Genomic DNA, 13568 nt, shown 5'->3' on the forward strand with positions numbered 1-13568 from the left:
GAAAGAAGACACATTGTTAGCAATAATTACCACTCTGCTGAACAGCAAGTACAAAGAGAACAAAGTTATACTGGGGGTGAAATCATACAATTCAGATGTATGAGAATTATTAGATCATCAAATCCATTGTCTTTCCAGTGCAAACTTGTTCTCCATGGCATATTCTCCAATGTGTTTTAACAGACTCATCCAAATCTATGACTGCTTCTTTGATGCAACTGATCTTTGTTTTCTTTTCCTTTTAAAAAAATTCATTTGTTTTTCTATCCATATCTCCTCAGGTAAGTTTTATTTTACTGTAAACTTTTTCAGTATATCAGAGTAAGGTAAACCAAATGCTACATGAAAACTCCTGTCCTACTGTTTCCTTCTTCCAAGGTTAAGACCAATTTAGGAATATAAATTTCATTCTAATTATGGAATTTTTATTTTCTTCTGTATTAAGGGTGGAGGGAATGAAGGAGGAAATTGCTGAAGGCAAAGCAACATAATTCTATATAAACACCCAGAGACTGCAGCATTAAAATAAGAGGGCACATTGCAAGCGAAATATATGTTATTGGGCTATTCAGTGGTTTGGGTTTAGTCCACAGCTTTACAGAAGCCAACAGCAAAAGAAATAATGTAAAACTAGATGGAGGCTGTAAACTATCCTACACTGCTATTTGCTTTTGTTTTACAGTATAGTGTGTCTAGAAACCAAAAAACAGGAGCTGAGATTAGAGGATAATTTGGATCTACAGGAAATGGAACTTTGTCTGTTATTTAATTAACTAATAAATAACATAGTGTAACCTTTATAGAAAAGCACTAGTAAGAAAAAAAGTTTATATTAATAAATGATACAGCAATAGAGCTGTGAGCTCTTTTAATAGAAGCTCAGGAGCAAACAAATAGTGGCCAAGATTAGAGAATTTCCAGTGATTAGATTTAGATCAGAAGCATTCAAACTTGGATTGAAATAGGCAATTAACTACAAAGGTACATTTACAACATTAGCAGTTTTTCTCTTCTCAAGTAGGATATATAAATGATTCTTTGCAGTTCACTTAAATACAACAGATACTTAAAGCAACATAAGTCAGTTGTGGAAGAATGAGAACAAAGTTGCATACTCAGGCTGCTAGTATGCATCTGGGGTCTCTGCTCTAGAGGAATGTCTGTTATGCCGAGCCATTTCTCTGAGGAGGAAGATCATCTGGAATTCTTTCCTATCACTAGACAAGTGGGTGCCTCTCCTCAAGTGGGGCAGATGTGAAGTAAATGGAATTACCTCAGTGCAAAATTGTCTGAGATCTTAGCCCCACAAATCAGACAGCCAGTGGAACAGCTAAATATCACTTAGGGTGACCCTGAATAATGAAGCAAATTAGCACAAGATGAGCTAGATCCCACTGAAATCCTAGTGGAGGGCATAAAATGGGGCTTAGAGTTTTCACTAATTGTGTAACCTTACGAAAATACATCAAATAGCTGGAAACTTCCAGGCGAATTCAAACTCAATTTAAAGCTGCACAGTTTTAGCACTGCAGACAACTGACACTGGGATAATGTTCATGGAGACATAATTCCACACAGAAGTCAAAGGCATAAGTAGTCGCCAGACACCTCAATAGCTTGAGACCATGATAGATTCTGTATTACCTCACCTCAAGCTGGGATGTCTTTCAAAGGAAAATTCTGTATCTCATGAAGAAGCTATTGGCATGACAGTCATATTACTGGGTGGTATAGTTTGTATTACAAAGTCATGCTCAACAGCTGAAACTATAACTTCTTAAATTCCCTACCTGAACTTCTCAGCCTATGGCTTGGTTCTCAAGCCTGCTTTTTTATATTCTCACAAACAATTAAACATTTTAAACGCCCTGTGTAATCAGAGATCCTTCTCTTTGTTAAGTGCAATGAAACTATGTGCTCTGCTTGTGAATCAAATTACAATTAGAACATTTTTATTTCACCTCTGACTTGTCTAGTAAAACACATTTCAACCAAATTTCAGAAAGAAAATATCTGGTAAGCATTTTACTGAAGAGTTGGGTTCCTTTCTTAATGAAGCATCACACAATTACTTAATCCACTGAGAATTGCTTAGAAAGAATGATCTACAAGAAAAAAAATACTTAAAAAATATACTTGAAGCGTTGCCAGGACGTACGATTGTAGTAACTCAGTTATGATAGTCTGTAGCATGGTATTATGAAGACAAATGGATGACTGTTGTTTGTAATCATCAGGGTTTTCCAGAAGATTAAACATATGAAAGCAAAGCTTCCTAAGTAATTCCCTGGGAGATTTCATCATATCACAGAGCAGGTTCAAAAGCAACAGCTGATCTAATTCCAAAAGCTCTTAAACTCACTGTACATTCCAATGTATTCTTCCTGGTATTTTTGTAAGCTTGTTTTCTTCAGCCCCTGAAATGCAAGCATAGGGCAAAAGGCAGGCTGCAGTGCAAAGCCTGAATGAACAGACTTGGGCAAGAGATCTTCGTGGAATCTGGGCAATTTAACCCTCCCAGATCATGCTGGAGCACTAGCACACAGCCTTGCTCTTCTAGCTCCTCTGTGTTCTGAGGCTTTTGCCTATGTTATCCAAGTAATCTCAGGCCTTTTGGATCAATTATGCTCAGTTTTTTCCACCTCCTTTGCACTCAACCTCCACTCTTCTTCAGCCTGAGCAGCATGAGTGTGATATCCTGCAGAGGAATCACTCAGTGAAAAACCAAGGTGCCGGGACCCCAGGTTTGAGTCCTGTCTTCACCTAGCTTTAATTCATGCAGAGCTTGATTCTGCTCTCATTTATAAACCACAGCAAATCACTGGTTGTAAGCAGATTCAAGGATACTCTACAAAGAATGTTCAGCTATTTACTGACATCTCTAAAACAAATGAGGAAAACAGACGTTACAGTATTAACATATAATCAAAGAAGAGTGTGGTAAAGAGAAGCGTGGTAAAGAACAAATAAATGCCTGGACAGGTCCTCAGCTTATGTGTAACAGCAGATCCATGCTGACTTCTATCCATGTCAGTCGAATCATGCTAATTTACATTAATTAAGAATCTAGCCCAGGCCTCTGTATTATATGAAGTGAAAGACATTATTGAGGCTTTTCAGTCATATACAGTAGTTTATCTCAGATCCTTGATCAGAATCCTCAGATTTCACTCAGGTCGATAAATACCAGAATCAAATTTCAGAGTCAAAGTGATGTCATCATTCTTACTTTTTCTGCAAACTCTTTGTCTTGATTCTCTACCAAATTACTGAAATACAAGGGATTGACATCAGTCATATATTTAAGGCAAGTTCCAAAGGCTCTCCTATTATTTTATAATCCTGATTTATCCAAAATATACTACTGTGTAATGCTAGCATTACAAGCAATTATGAGATTTTTATTTGGTTAGAGGCAAGGGTGTTGCTCAAGCTGACTCCACAGTGTAGTACTGCTGCATGTAAGCTCCCACATCCTCTTTCAGACATGCAAGAAAACGTTCTGAGCTAAACAGATTTTCTACGTTGTTGTTATTTATTATTTAAGGAAAAGGAGTTAGGAAATCAACAACAGAGTTGTCTGTGTGTTGCTTTGAGACTGGGGTTAATTTCTGCAGCAGTGGAATTTTATAAGAACCAGGCACTGGTGTCAGATTCTCAAAAGCAGGGATTTTCTGCATGTTGTTTATAACTGCTTCTGTTTTGGGCTGGTATGTCAGTAAAACAATTTATACTAAGAATATTCTCAGCTATTCCATCACTTATTCCCTGTTGACTAGGCAAGTGGCCTGAAAGACCTGAGATATGCACTAACTTCAGAAAGAAAAAACTGTACCATGGAAAAAAGACTTCTTTAATAGAATGAAAAAGCTATGTAAGAGATAGAATACATCATCTGTATTTTCAGTACCAAGACCACCTGCAAGTGCTAATGCTTGTTTGAATATTAATTAGAGAAACAACATTTTCTTGCAATATCTCATTTCCCTTTCCAAGCAACATAGCTGAATAGTTTAAGTTGCTATGGTTACAATGGGTTGTGGCAGACTGTGGATCATCGTGATAGTGACATATTTGCATGTAAAGAACAAAGGCTGCATCTTTCCATTTCAGCCAGATGATTTTAGCCCTAAGTATTTCTATGTTTTTAAATCAATTGATGCAGCTTGACATAACAGTCATACTAGGTGAAGAAAAATGAAAACTTCATGGTAGTTCAACTTTTCACTTTAAAATAAGTTCCTTTGCAATGAAGCATTATTCCAGTTAGAAGTTTATTTTAAGAAAATAAATAGTACTTTTCAACAACCCATATAGAACAGGAGTTTTTATATATGCTTTAAAAAGAATGCCAAGCTGTTGCCTTGGCTCTTAAGCTATTAAAGGCGCAGTCTGTTTCTCATGAATGAAGAGCAAAGAGCTGGCTGAGATTCGAACTCTCTCCTAGTTTTGATCCATTCTATTTGAAAATGTAGCAATCTTATCTTCCCACTGCATTGTGCAAGTATTTTTCATTATAGATTGGCATCACATCCACTAGAGTACTTAGTGTCTTCCATTTGAAGCCAGCCAAGTCCCCTCTTTTGATCCAAACCAGTTGTTAACTCTCTAAAGTATTTCTTTATATGAAAAAATAAAAGAGAGATCCTTGAAACATTTTAGTGGAATCCTGTGTGAAACTAATTTGTAGGAAAAAACAAATCAATAGGTGTGTAGGGTACACAGAGAGAAAGGATGTGTCTGTGCTTGTGTGCATTCTAGCTTTCAGATGTTTTCATCCAACTAATTTCAAGGGTTAAGAGCAAGATAGTGCACTAAAGTGATTCCAGATGGGCCAATATTAATATCTTTCTTTTCCTGATGAATGAGAAGGTATGACCTAGTTAGAAAACTGCTAAAATTACAGGCGCCACAGAGGCTTCAGCTGGTGCCCTACCACATAGATATTTATCCTTACCTCTGCAATTATAATGCTGATGAGCTGCTCGAACCTGCTGAAGGAGACGTTCCAGTGCTTCAGTGTGTCCCCTGTGCCGAGGTTCTCTTCCACTGCAGTCTTTCCAGTCTATTGAACAAAGGAAATAAACAGAAATGAAACACAAAGGAGAAGGAGAAGGTTTTAAAATATTTTCTTGCCTCTGATACTCTTGGCTTTAGAGGAGTTTTACATCTGGGCATGCGGGAAAAAATGGCAATTGTTTTTAAGTCTGCTGTTGTTACTTGTACAATAAGTTTCCTTTGCCTTATGCTGGGTAAGTAATTAATCATAATGATTATTAACAAAGAGCTCACAATCAGCTCCCAGAAGCTCCTGTAGTGACTGACTAGACAATGGCTATTTCTCTTCAGTACATAAATGGTCTCTGTTGCTGTAGTGTCAGAGCTGCTCTCAGCCTCTACCATACCGACACTCTCAGTACCTCACCAAGATCACACTACTGCTCCTTCTGTGTTTTGTTGAGACACCAGGAGGCTAAATAACTCTCTTACAGTTATACAGGAAACTGTTTGCAGAGCAGGGAATGAACATCTTCCTACAACCAGAGCTAGCTCTGTAGCCAGAGAAACATGCTCTGAGTAAATTTGCTTCTGAAAATCTGTTCCCAGCAGAGACCTGAACAAATGCTGGCAATCCCTGCCCTAGAGTCTACAGTCTGCTCAGCACTGCACTCGTGAGGCAAGAAGCTGCGGTTTCTGTCCCATGTACCTTCAACCTACAAAAGACTGTTTTCACACATTTGCTGCTAGCTGCAATCTCAGTCTTGATTTAAAAAAAACCAATCTTATCACAAATAGGAGGATGAAACTGTGTGTATCAGAGAGGAGCTTTTTAATTCCAGATTTGACTATTTTCATACTTACTTTATATTGAGAAAAATGTATTGCACCAGTTTCCTGACTCAAAGTAATGATGGGTCAAGGTATTAGGAAATCTGTCTGCAAGGGAGGCATGCTTCCATCTTGGTGGCATAGAGGCCACGTACATATTCACAGCCACCAACAAACAGTTTGCTCACTCACTAAATATACAGATCTAGTTTCTAGTGCAAGTTTGGAGTCAAGCATTCCTTCCAATGGGCTCACTATGCCAGGGATATAAATATGTATTTGCAGCCATTTAGTATAGCAGCTAGAGTAAGCCCCATGAAAGGGTGGAAAGAGAAGATATTTGCTATCCTGATAGCCTGTAGGCAGTTGCAACAGCTGCAGAGTGGCTATCCTGCATGTCGTATGCTATTGCAGAGATCAGGGCCCTGCTGCATTTATAGCTCTGTGTGGGGAGGCCAGTCTTAGATCTCCTGTGAGCAGCCGAGAGGAACCAACTGGAACTCACCAGTCTCAAAGTGCTTTGGTGTCATCAAACTGGTAGAGTTTCAAACAACCTCATGATTTCTCTATCCCAGTGGTTTCCAAACTTTTTGAGCCTCCAGATTGCTGACTACCTTAAAAATGACATGCAAATCAGACCAACTTATCTCATTGTCCATCACTCACATGCTAATGAATAAGCCTAGAAATGTTACTATCTACTTATGATTTCACAGACCAGCTGCACAACACTGGCCACTACTTTCCAGGCTGCTACTGTGTATGTGGGGGATACAGGAGGATAGTGGCAAGCATTCACTGTCATGCTACACGGATGCATCTCCAAGGATGTCACTAACCTTTGATGCTCTGGGATTGGAATGGATCAGGATTAAGCCCTGAAGCTTTCATTTCCCTTGCATATTCTTCTGGCTGCTGTTGCAGACAGCTTTGTAGAGTATTAATGTATTCACATTTAATTTTTAGCTTAGGGCCATATTTTGTTATGCAACACTGGTGTAATTTCAGGTTGCTGCCTCCTTGCCAAGCACAAATCTGCTAGTTTTCAAAACCAATGGTGAAGGCAGTCACGTGGATAAAGAAGTTCTGCCCCCAGTAACCGCAGTGGTAAATAGCATCTTGTCACTCAATCTATAATTCTGACATTAGTATTACTTAATGAAATAATTTACATTTAGGCTCTGATGGTGTCACTTGCTGTAAAGCTTGAGCATGTGTCACTAAGGATACTTAATGAAAATACCACATTCTTGCCAGCTACCTATATACAGTGTGCTGATTATGCCTAATGCTTCTGTGTTCATCAACAGAGAAACATACATATATAGCCACGAAGAAACATTTCTCTTTGCCTTAAACTCACAGAAAATCACATATATATCAAGTGATGCTGCCGGTCTCCTACAGGGAAATCCAAAAGACTCCTTTTGTTACCTTGGCTGCCTTTCAGAGACACACCAGCACAATGATTGTCCCAGGCACTTCAGCAGTATTCCCATGGATAGTACTGCTCTCCCTGGTGGAAGCAGGGACTTCACTGAGTTCTGAGCAGCTGCACATGACTACATGGCCCTAATGCCAGCAAGTCTAGGACTTTCTGCTACTCTAAAGCCCAGAATCCCCGAGACACTAAACATGGGAAATGAACTTAATTCTCTGCATAGTTTTGTGTTGATCCACTGAAATCTGCAGGAAAAATTCCCTTACATCCCAAAGCTTTGGAACTGGCACATATTGTCAGATTTCAGAAGGTTAATAACAGTGGACAAGAAATAGACAAAGAAGACAATGCAATACGCTTAAAACAAAAGTTCATATTGTACAAAGCTATGGTCTTAAATGCCACCTATCTTGCTAGGAGGAATAACTAGCAGCTACTACAAAAGAGTCTGTTTCTCAGCTGATGTAAATTTTTGGTTTGTGGGGCCAAATCCTGTGTTGTTATACCTGGCTATAGTCAAGGTAATTGCATGTCACTAAGTTATTCAAAACAACTCCACAGTAGTGAGTTATCCGCATAGCCATGAGTAGAATTTTTTCCCACAACTGTAGCACATTTTTGTTCTCAAACAGAGTATTTCTTTAGGCTAGTTCTGGTTTTATTCTGGGGTAAAAAAGAGCAAAACTGAAGCAAAATAGGACAATGGTATTGCAAGAGCCTCATTTATCCAACCCTCTCCATTATGACTACTGAGAGTAGGTGCAGCTTGCTTTATTTTCTCACATTAGCATGCAAGGTTATTAAATTGTTACATTAGCCTAATAAAAACAAGTGCTAATGCAATAAAATGAAAAGTCCCACTTTACTGCATTAATCAATACAAGGAAAGCTGTAATATGCTGAGCCAGTTTGGCAGTGAACACTAAGTCTGGAAAAGCAACTAACAATACAATGTGATTATAATAGATTAAAAATTACAAATGAAAAATCATAGTCCTAATGGAGTCTGAGAAAGCCTGTCATAGGTTTGAAAAGGAAGAAAGGCTTTTGGACATGTCTGGAACATTTTAGTGTTTACGGGCTAGATCCTATCAACATGCATGTCCACACTAGAGTATTTTACATACAGGATAGTGTAAGAATGGTCCAGTGAATGGGTTCTATAATGCTACAAGGCAGAATACAAAATCACATATGATACATGTAAGTGTTTTTGTTCTAGCAGTTCAGATTCAGGTTTTGATCCATTCATGTACTGACAAATGAGGTTCCATATAGCAAAACTCTATTAAGAGAAATGAAGGTCAAAATATTTCTCATTTTTCTTAAGTGTTAGTGACTAGATGACAATGTTCTGTCAAAGGACTGGAGAAGAATAAAAGATAAGACAAATAAATATACATATATGATTATTTTGCTTATTTTTGGGGGGTGGAAGGAGTTGAGTTCTATTTATTTATTTATTTATTTCACTCCTAGGTGACATGGCAATTAAATCATGAACTCCAGAATAATTGTCTTTTTCTGTTCTTTGAAGAGGGAGAAATTCTTACAAAGCAACACCACTAGTCAAACTAGGAGGGTAGAGAAACTCAACCTACTTGAAGGAGAAGCATATTCAGGAGTAGATTTGCGTGGAGGTCCCCATCCTCTCATGTTGTATGCTGAAACATGGACATAATACCTCTGGCCCTGCAAATGGAAACAACTGGAGTCAAAACTATCACTTGACTCAAAATCTTGGCTGTAATAACTGGAAAGCAGTCCCTCCCAAAGATGTTTTCTTTGAAAAACTTAAATAGCTTTCAGTGGCATTAACTGATGCACCGTGACAGATTGAAACCCAGTGTAAAGATCGCAGGACAGGTGATCTGCTGAGGGTTAACAGAACACACCAATTCCAACTGACAAACCGCAATCTCTTCTACCAAAGCCAAGCCCTGGGAACTCTTTGCAGTCAGGCTTCAGGAATAGGGACTCCCCCATTTCCTGTTGTATTTAGCAGAGTCTCTCTACCAGCACAGCAATGGAAGAAGCTTCATTTGGCTGCCACTGAAAGCAGTCAGACCTTTATCACTGATTTTGATGCATAAATCTAGGCCAATGGAAAGCACTTCTGAAAGTCTAACTTTTAATTTAAATGTGTTATGTACTTTGGAGAGTATAGACAAACACACAGTGAGCACTGTTCTTAACATGTGTCTATGGAAATGACTGTGCAAGCTTGCTTGATTTTAACTCAAGAACAGTTACTCTGTTTTGTTGTTAGAAAATGTGAAACAGAGTAAATGCATATTGTGGCTCAGCTCCCTGAAAGACAGTGTGCTTCAAATCAAAGATTTCTTCAGATAAATGGCTAGAAAAAGACAGTATTTTTTTCTATTTTATGTAGAGGGTTTTATATTGTGCCTATTCATTACTCTTTAAAGTTAATTCTCTCATTTTGAGAGCCCATCTTTGGGGGCACTGTCCAAGGGTCACAGGCATACCTCCCCCTACTATAACTTTGTAGGCCTGATGCAGTGTGCTGTGAATTCAGTGGAAAGGCTCCAGCTCAGCAGATGCTGGATCGGGCCCCTCTTATGATGTTTCCAGTGGAAATAGTTGTATTTTGAGCAAGCTTTATTTTCATCAAGTATTTTGTGAATCAAAATTTGCTTGCAAAAATGGTCCTTAACGGACTGTAGGAAAGACTTTCAGACATGTGGTCAAAATTATTCTGCTTAAGAATTCATCAGTTTTCTCCATCACTGGCCCAGTTCTTACCAGTGTAAAACATTTATACAAAAATAAATAACAAAAATTAAAATGATTGCCATTAACATGTGTGTTCCCAGAAGAAGTAGAAGAGGAAGAACTGTTATTTTAGCTACTGGTCATCAGAGTCAGGACTAGGTCTTTCACGAGCCTTTGATCTGCACTAAGATTACCCTGTGATCCAGAAAACAGCAGCTTTCACTCCAGACTTTTCTGATCTCCCCTAAGCATGACAGCTTATAAAACAGTTCATGCTGTTTGTCTATTCCTTTGTGACTTTCGTCTTATGGATACCAGACATATACTTAGTGAGTGGAACTTGTTGCTAGAAGAAAGGCACTCTACATATTACCAACAGGCATGGATGCAAGTTATCAATGTTTTTGTTATTACTGGGGTGGCAGGGGGCATCGAGATCTAAATAAGTCATTTGGCACTTACCGTTCTGAGACCCATGATGGTGCACCTCAAAGACTGAAGATTGTCCATAATTATTTCACCAACCAAAGGAGAAAAGTCTTCCGAAGAGCTCCATTCCACTAGGAAAGAAATATCAGGAGAAAATCAAATCAGATACCAGTCCAAGCAAAGAAGTCAAAGTACTTGGATCACTCACAGGTTAACTTTTCTCCTAGCAGTTTCCCATTCCATGTGGATACTAAAAGTCATGTTTAGCAATAATCTTTAGCAAAAATTCACACAATAATTAAATTATATCCCTGTGTATGAGAGAGAAAAACAAAATATTGCTCAAAAGCTTTTCAGGAAAGAATGCTTAAAAATACACTGCAATAAAAATTACATTCAGTCAACATTTGCCCTCATTTAAACAATTTCTGTTTAAAGAAAGAGAAGTAGTGGAAAAGAGTAGGTAGAGGATTTGGATCTGCTAATGCCATTTGGCAGTTTATGCATCCAAACCAAGAAAAAGTACTGTTTTGCAATTGGATCTGCATAGGCAGGCATGGGCAGAGCGCCCTTTTGGCTCCACAGGTCCACAAAACTCTCATCACCTAGCCTTGGCTAATTTGTTTAGAAATATCCTCCTTGGATTAGATCTGACACTCACTGGAGTCTCTTCATTGGTTTCAGTGGGTTCTGGCTCTCTTGTCCAAGCCTGATGCTGCTGTGGTCACTGAAATTACAGAGCTCCATAAGGACCTGTTAAGTGGTATCCAATTTTGATGTGAATTAAGTGCCTCCCAACACATCCTACAGCCTAAATTACAATGGGTACCTTCACCAAAGTGCTCCCATCAACTTGTACAGACAACTCATATTCCTGCTTAAGGGGTTATGAAATTAGTAGTCCTGCTGTCAGTACTCTTCCTCAGGACTTGCAAAAATGAATGGACATGTAAAATAGTATCAAACAGACCATGAAAAACTACTAGATGATTTTAAAAAAAGAATACATGCAAGTGGGGAACTGGAGGCTGCAGGTAGGAAAACAGCCACTTTTTCTTAAATTATACTTTATGAATGACAGGTACCATGATTAGAGTTAAGGTTAATCCCAGAGTCATACCTCTGGGATTTAGTACCTTGTACCTTCAGACTCAAACTTCCAGGAAAACCATAGTGAAATTAATCTCTTAAATTATTCTACTGTAGACATGGGAGTCTCATCAATTTACTGGATTTACACCAAAGTAGAGAATTCAACCCCAAACTTTCCCTTTCAGATTCACAAAACAGTTTATAGATACTTTATGTGCATATTTATTAGTATTGGAGTCAATAATTTAGAACAGATCAGAGGGTATAGGTATTTTAATTTCAACATGTGGAATTTTCATCTTCTGGCTGTGTCATACTAGTATTTTCACATTAAAAGAAAAAGGCTTCATAGAATTTTTTGCTCAGCATATACAACATTTAACTGCCAACACATTTTTCTAAAATAGCCAAGTATCAATAGCACAACTCATTTTTTCTTTCTCCTAAATGCTCCTTTTCTGTGATTGCAGTTTGTGAGTGCACAGCATGTTCTGCAACATTTTTGTATTTTCTGCAATGAAAAGGATATTGGTTTCGTCTATTGTCTTTGAACTTTTTCAGGGTATGTTTTTCTAGTTTTCCAGGGGTTTTAAATACCTAATTACTGCCACCTTTAGTGGAAGCTATCTCTGTACATTAGTATGAAAATGTAGAGAGTGTTATGGTACTGTATTGTAGGTTTTTGTTGACAACTTAATTATAGAAATACTTATAAGTACCATTGAACTTGATGGCCTGTCAGAGTTTCCATTGTAAGCCACGATTTTCAGGGTTTATAACTCCACTGTATTAAATCATTGAGGACATTGTATACATGCTGCAAACTTAGCCATGTTGTCTGTTTTCCAGAAGGATGAATTTGAGAAACCCTGTTCGAACTGCTGAACGTGTTATCAACAGGCTTGCAGTCACTTTAGATAGCATTTTTCTTTTCAAAGATTCTTGTAAAGCAAGATAGTGTCACTCAAGACAGATTCTACCAACAAATCCTGTATTCACTGAAATCCCCAGGCATGACTGAGTGTGCTTCTCAGCATGAGGGGCAGTGGTAAGGTTGCACTTTAAGCAGCACAAAACAAAAGCCAAGGCTGAAATAAGCAGCTTTAAGCTGCTTTTGAGGTTCCCAAATTTTTAGCTGTTCTATGGACTGGAGACTGCCTGAATATAAACTGGTAGTTCAAGAGGCATATTTAATTTGTGTAGCTTACACAAATAAACACTGCAGCCCTGTTCTTGATGTGGGTCTCTTTCTCAACCTTTCCACCTGTATTCTGGCATTTAGAAAAGCGCTCCTAATATTTAGAGATCCTAACACACTGTCTGAAAAGGAATTAACTGCCTTAATCTAAACAGGATTGCAATCCTACACGCTTGCAAGCATGTGTACAGCAGGAACATCATGATGCTAGTATTATGAGAAGCAACAGCATGGCAGTTCTCAGGAATAATCAAGGACCGCTGAGTTAGAGAAAGAAGCTGAGTTACCAAGGGAGAAAAGGCTGACGTTGCCTTTAAAGCCATCTTAGGAACAGTTGAGGAAGTGAGGTTTGAAGTAATAAATCACAGCTTCGCTCTGATGTTCTAGGGCAAACTGTTGCCCCAACTCATGTTGCTAGTGAAACCCCATGTGCAGGGCCAATGCCCTCATTCACTTGCTGGGTGACACCGTGATCTCCCAGTCCCTTGGAGGACAGCTACTTGCTAGGGAGAGCGACTGAGTCTGCTAGTCCTCTCACAAGGTCCTGAGGAGGGCTGTGTACCCCTCTGATCCCCTCAACCAGCCGAGTTTTCACTGGCTGCTAGGCCAGGGCTCAGCTGTTCTTCTCATTATACAGCCAAGTACTGCCAGCATTTTGCACTTATTTTTTTAGCTTACCCTGTGGTGGTTGAGCCCCATGAAATTGAAAACATGGGAATATGATATTAGCTTGTGGGTCAGGTTATGGTTATCATTATGATTGAGACACCCCCCCCCGCCCCTTAAAGGATATTTGCCTAACAAGATGGTGTATACAAAGTTACTCAGATTTTCACATATATA

At 38.7% G+C, this 13568-nt stretch overlaps 1 protein-coding gene across 1 annotated transcript in view; it reads right to left on the minus strand.

Annotated features, from left to right (window-relative positions):
* The window catches only part of ANKFN1 (ankyrin repeat and fibronectin type III domain containing 1), a 62464-nt gene that overhangs the window by 23527 nt on the left and 25369 nt on the right, over window positions 1–13568 (minus strand). Inside the window, exons 5-7 of the mRNA XM_075043857.1 lie at window positions 10469–10566; window positions 8872–8962; window positions 4958–5065 (exon numbers count right to left, since the gene is read on the minus strand). Coding sequence (XP_074899958.1) covers window positions 4958–5065; window positions 8872–8962; window positions 10469–10566 — 297 coding nt within the window. The remainder of the gene's footprint in view (window positions 1–4957; window positions 5066–8871; window positions 8963–10468; window positions 10567–13568) is intronic.

Source organism: Buteo buteo, chromosome 13 (genome assembly GCF_964188355.1).
Source record: "Buteo buteo chromosome 13, bButBut1.hap1.1, whole genome shotgun sequence".
In the NCBI taxonomy this organism is placed as follows: Eukaryota; Metazoa; Chordata; class Aves; order Accipitriformes; family Accipitridae; genus Buteo; species Buteo buteo.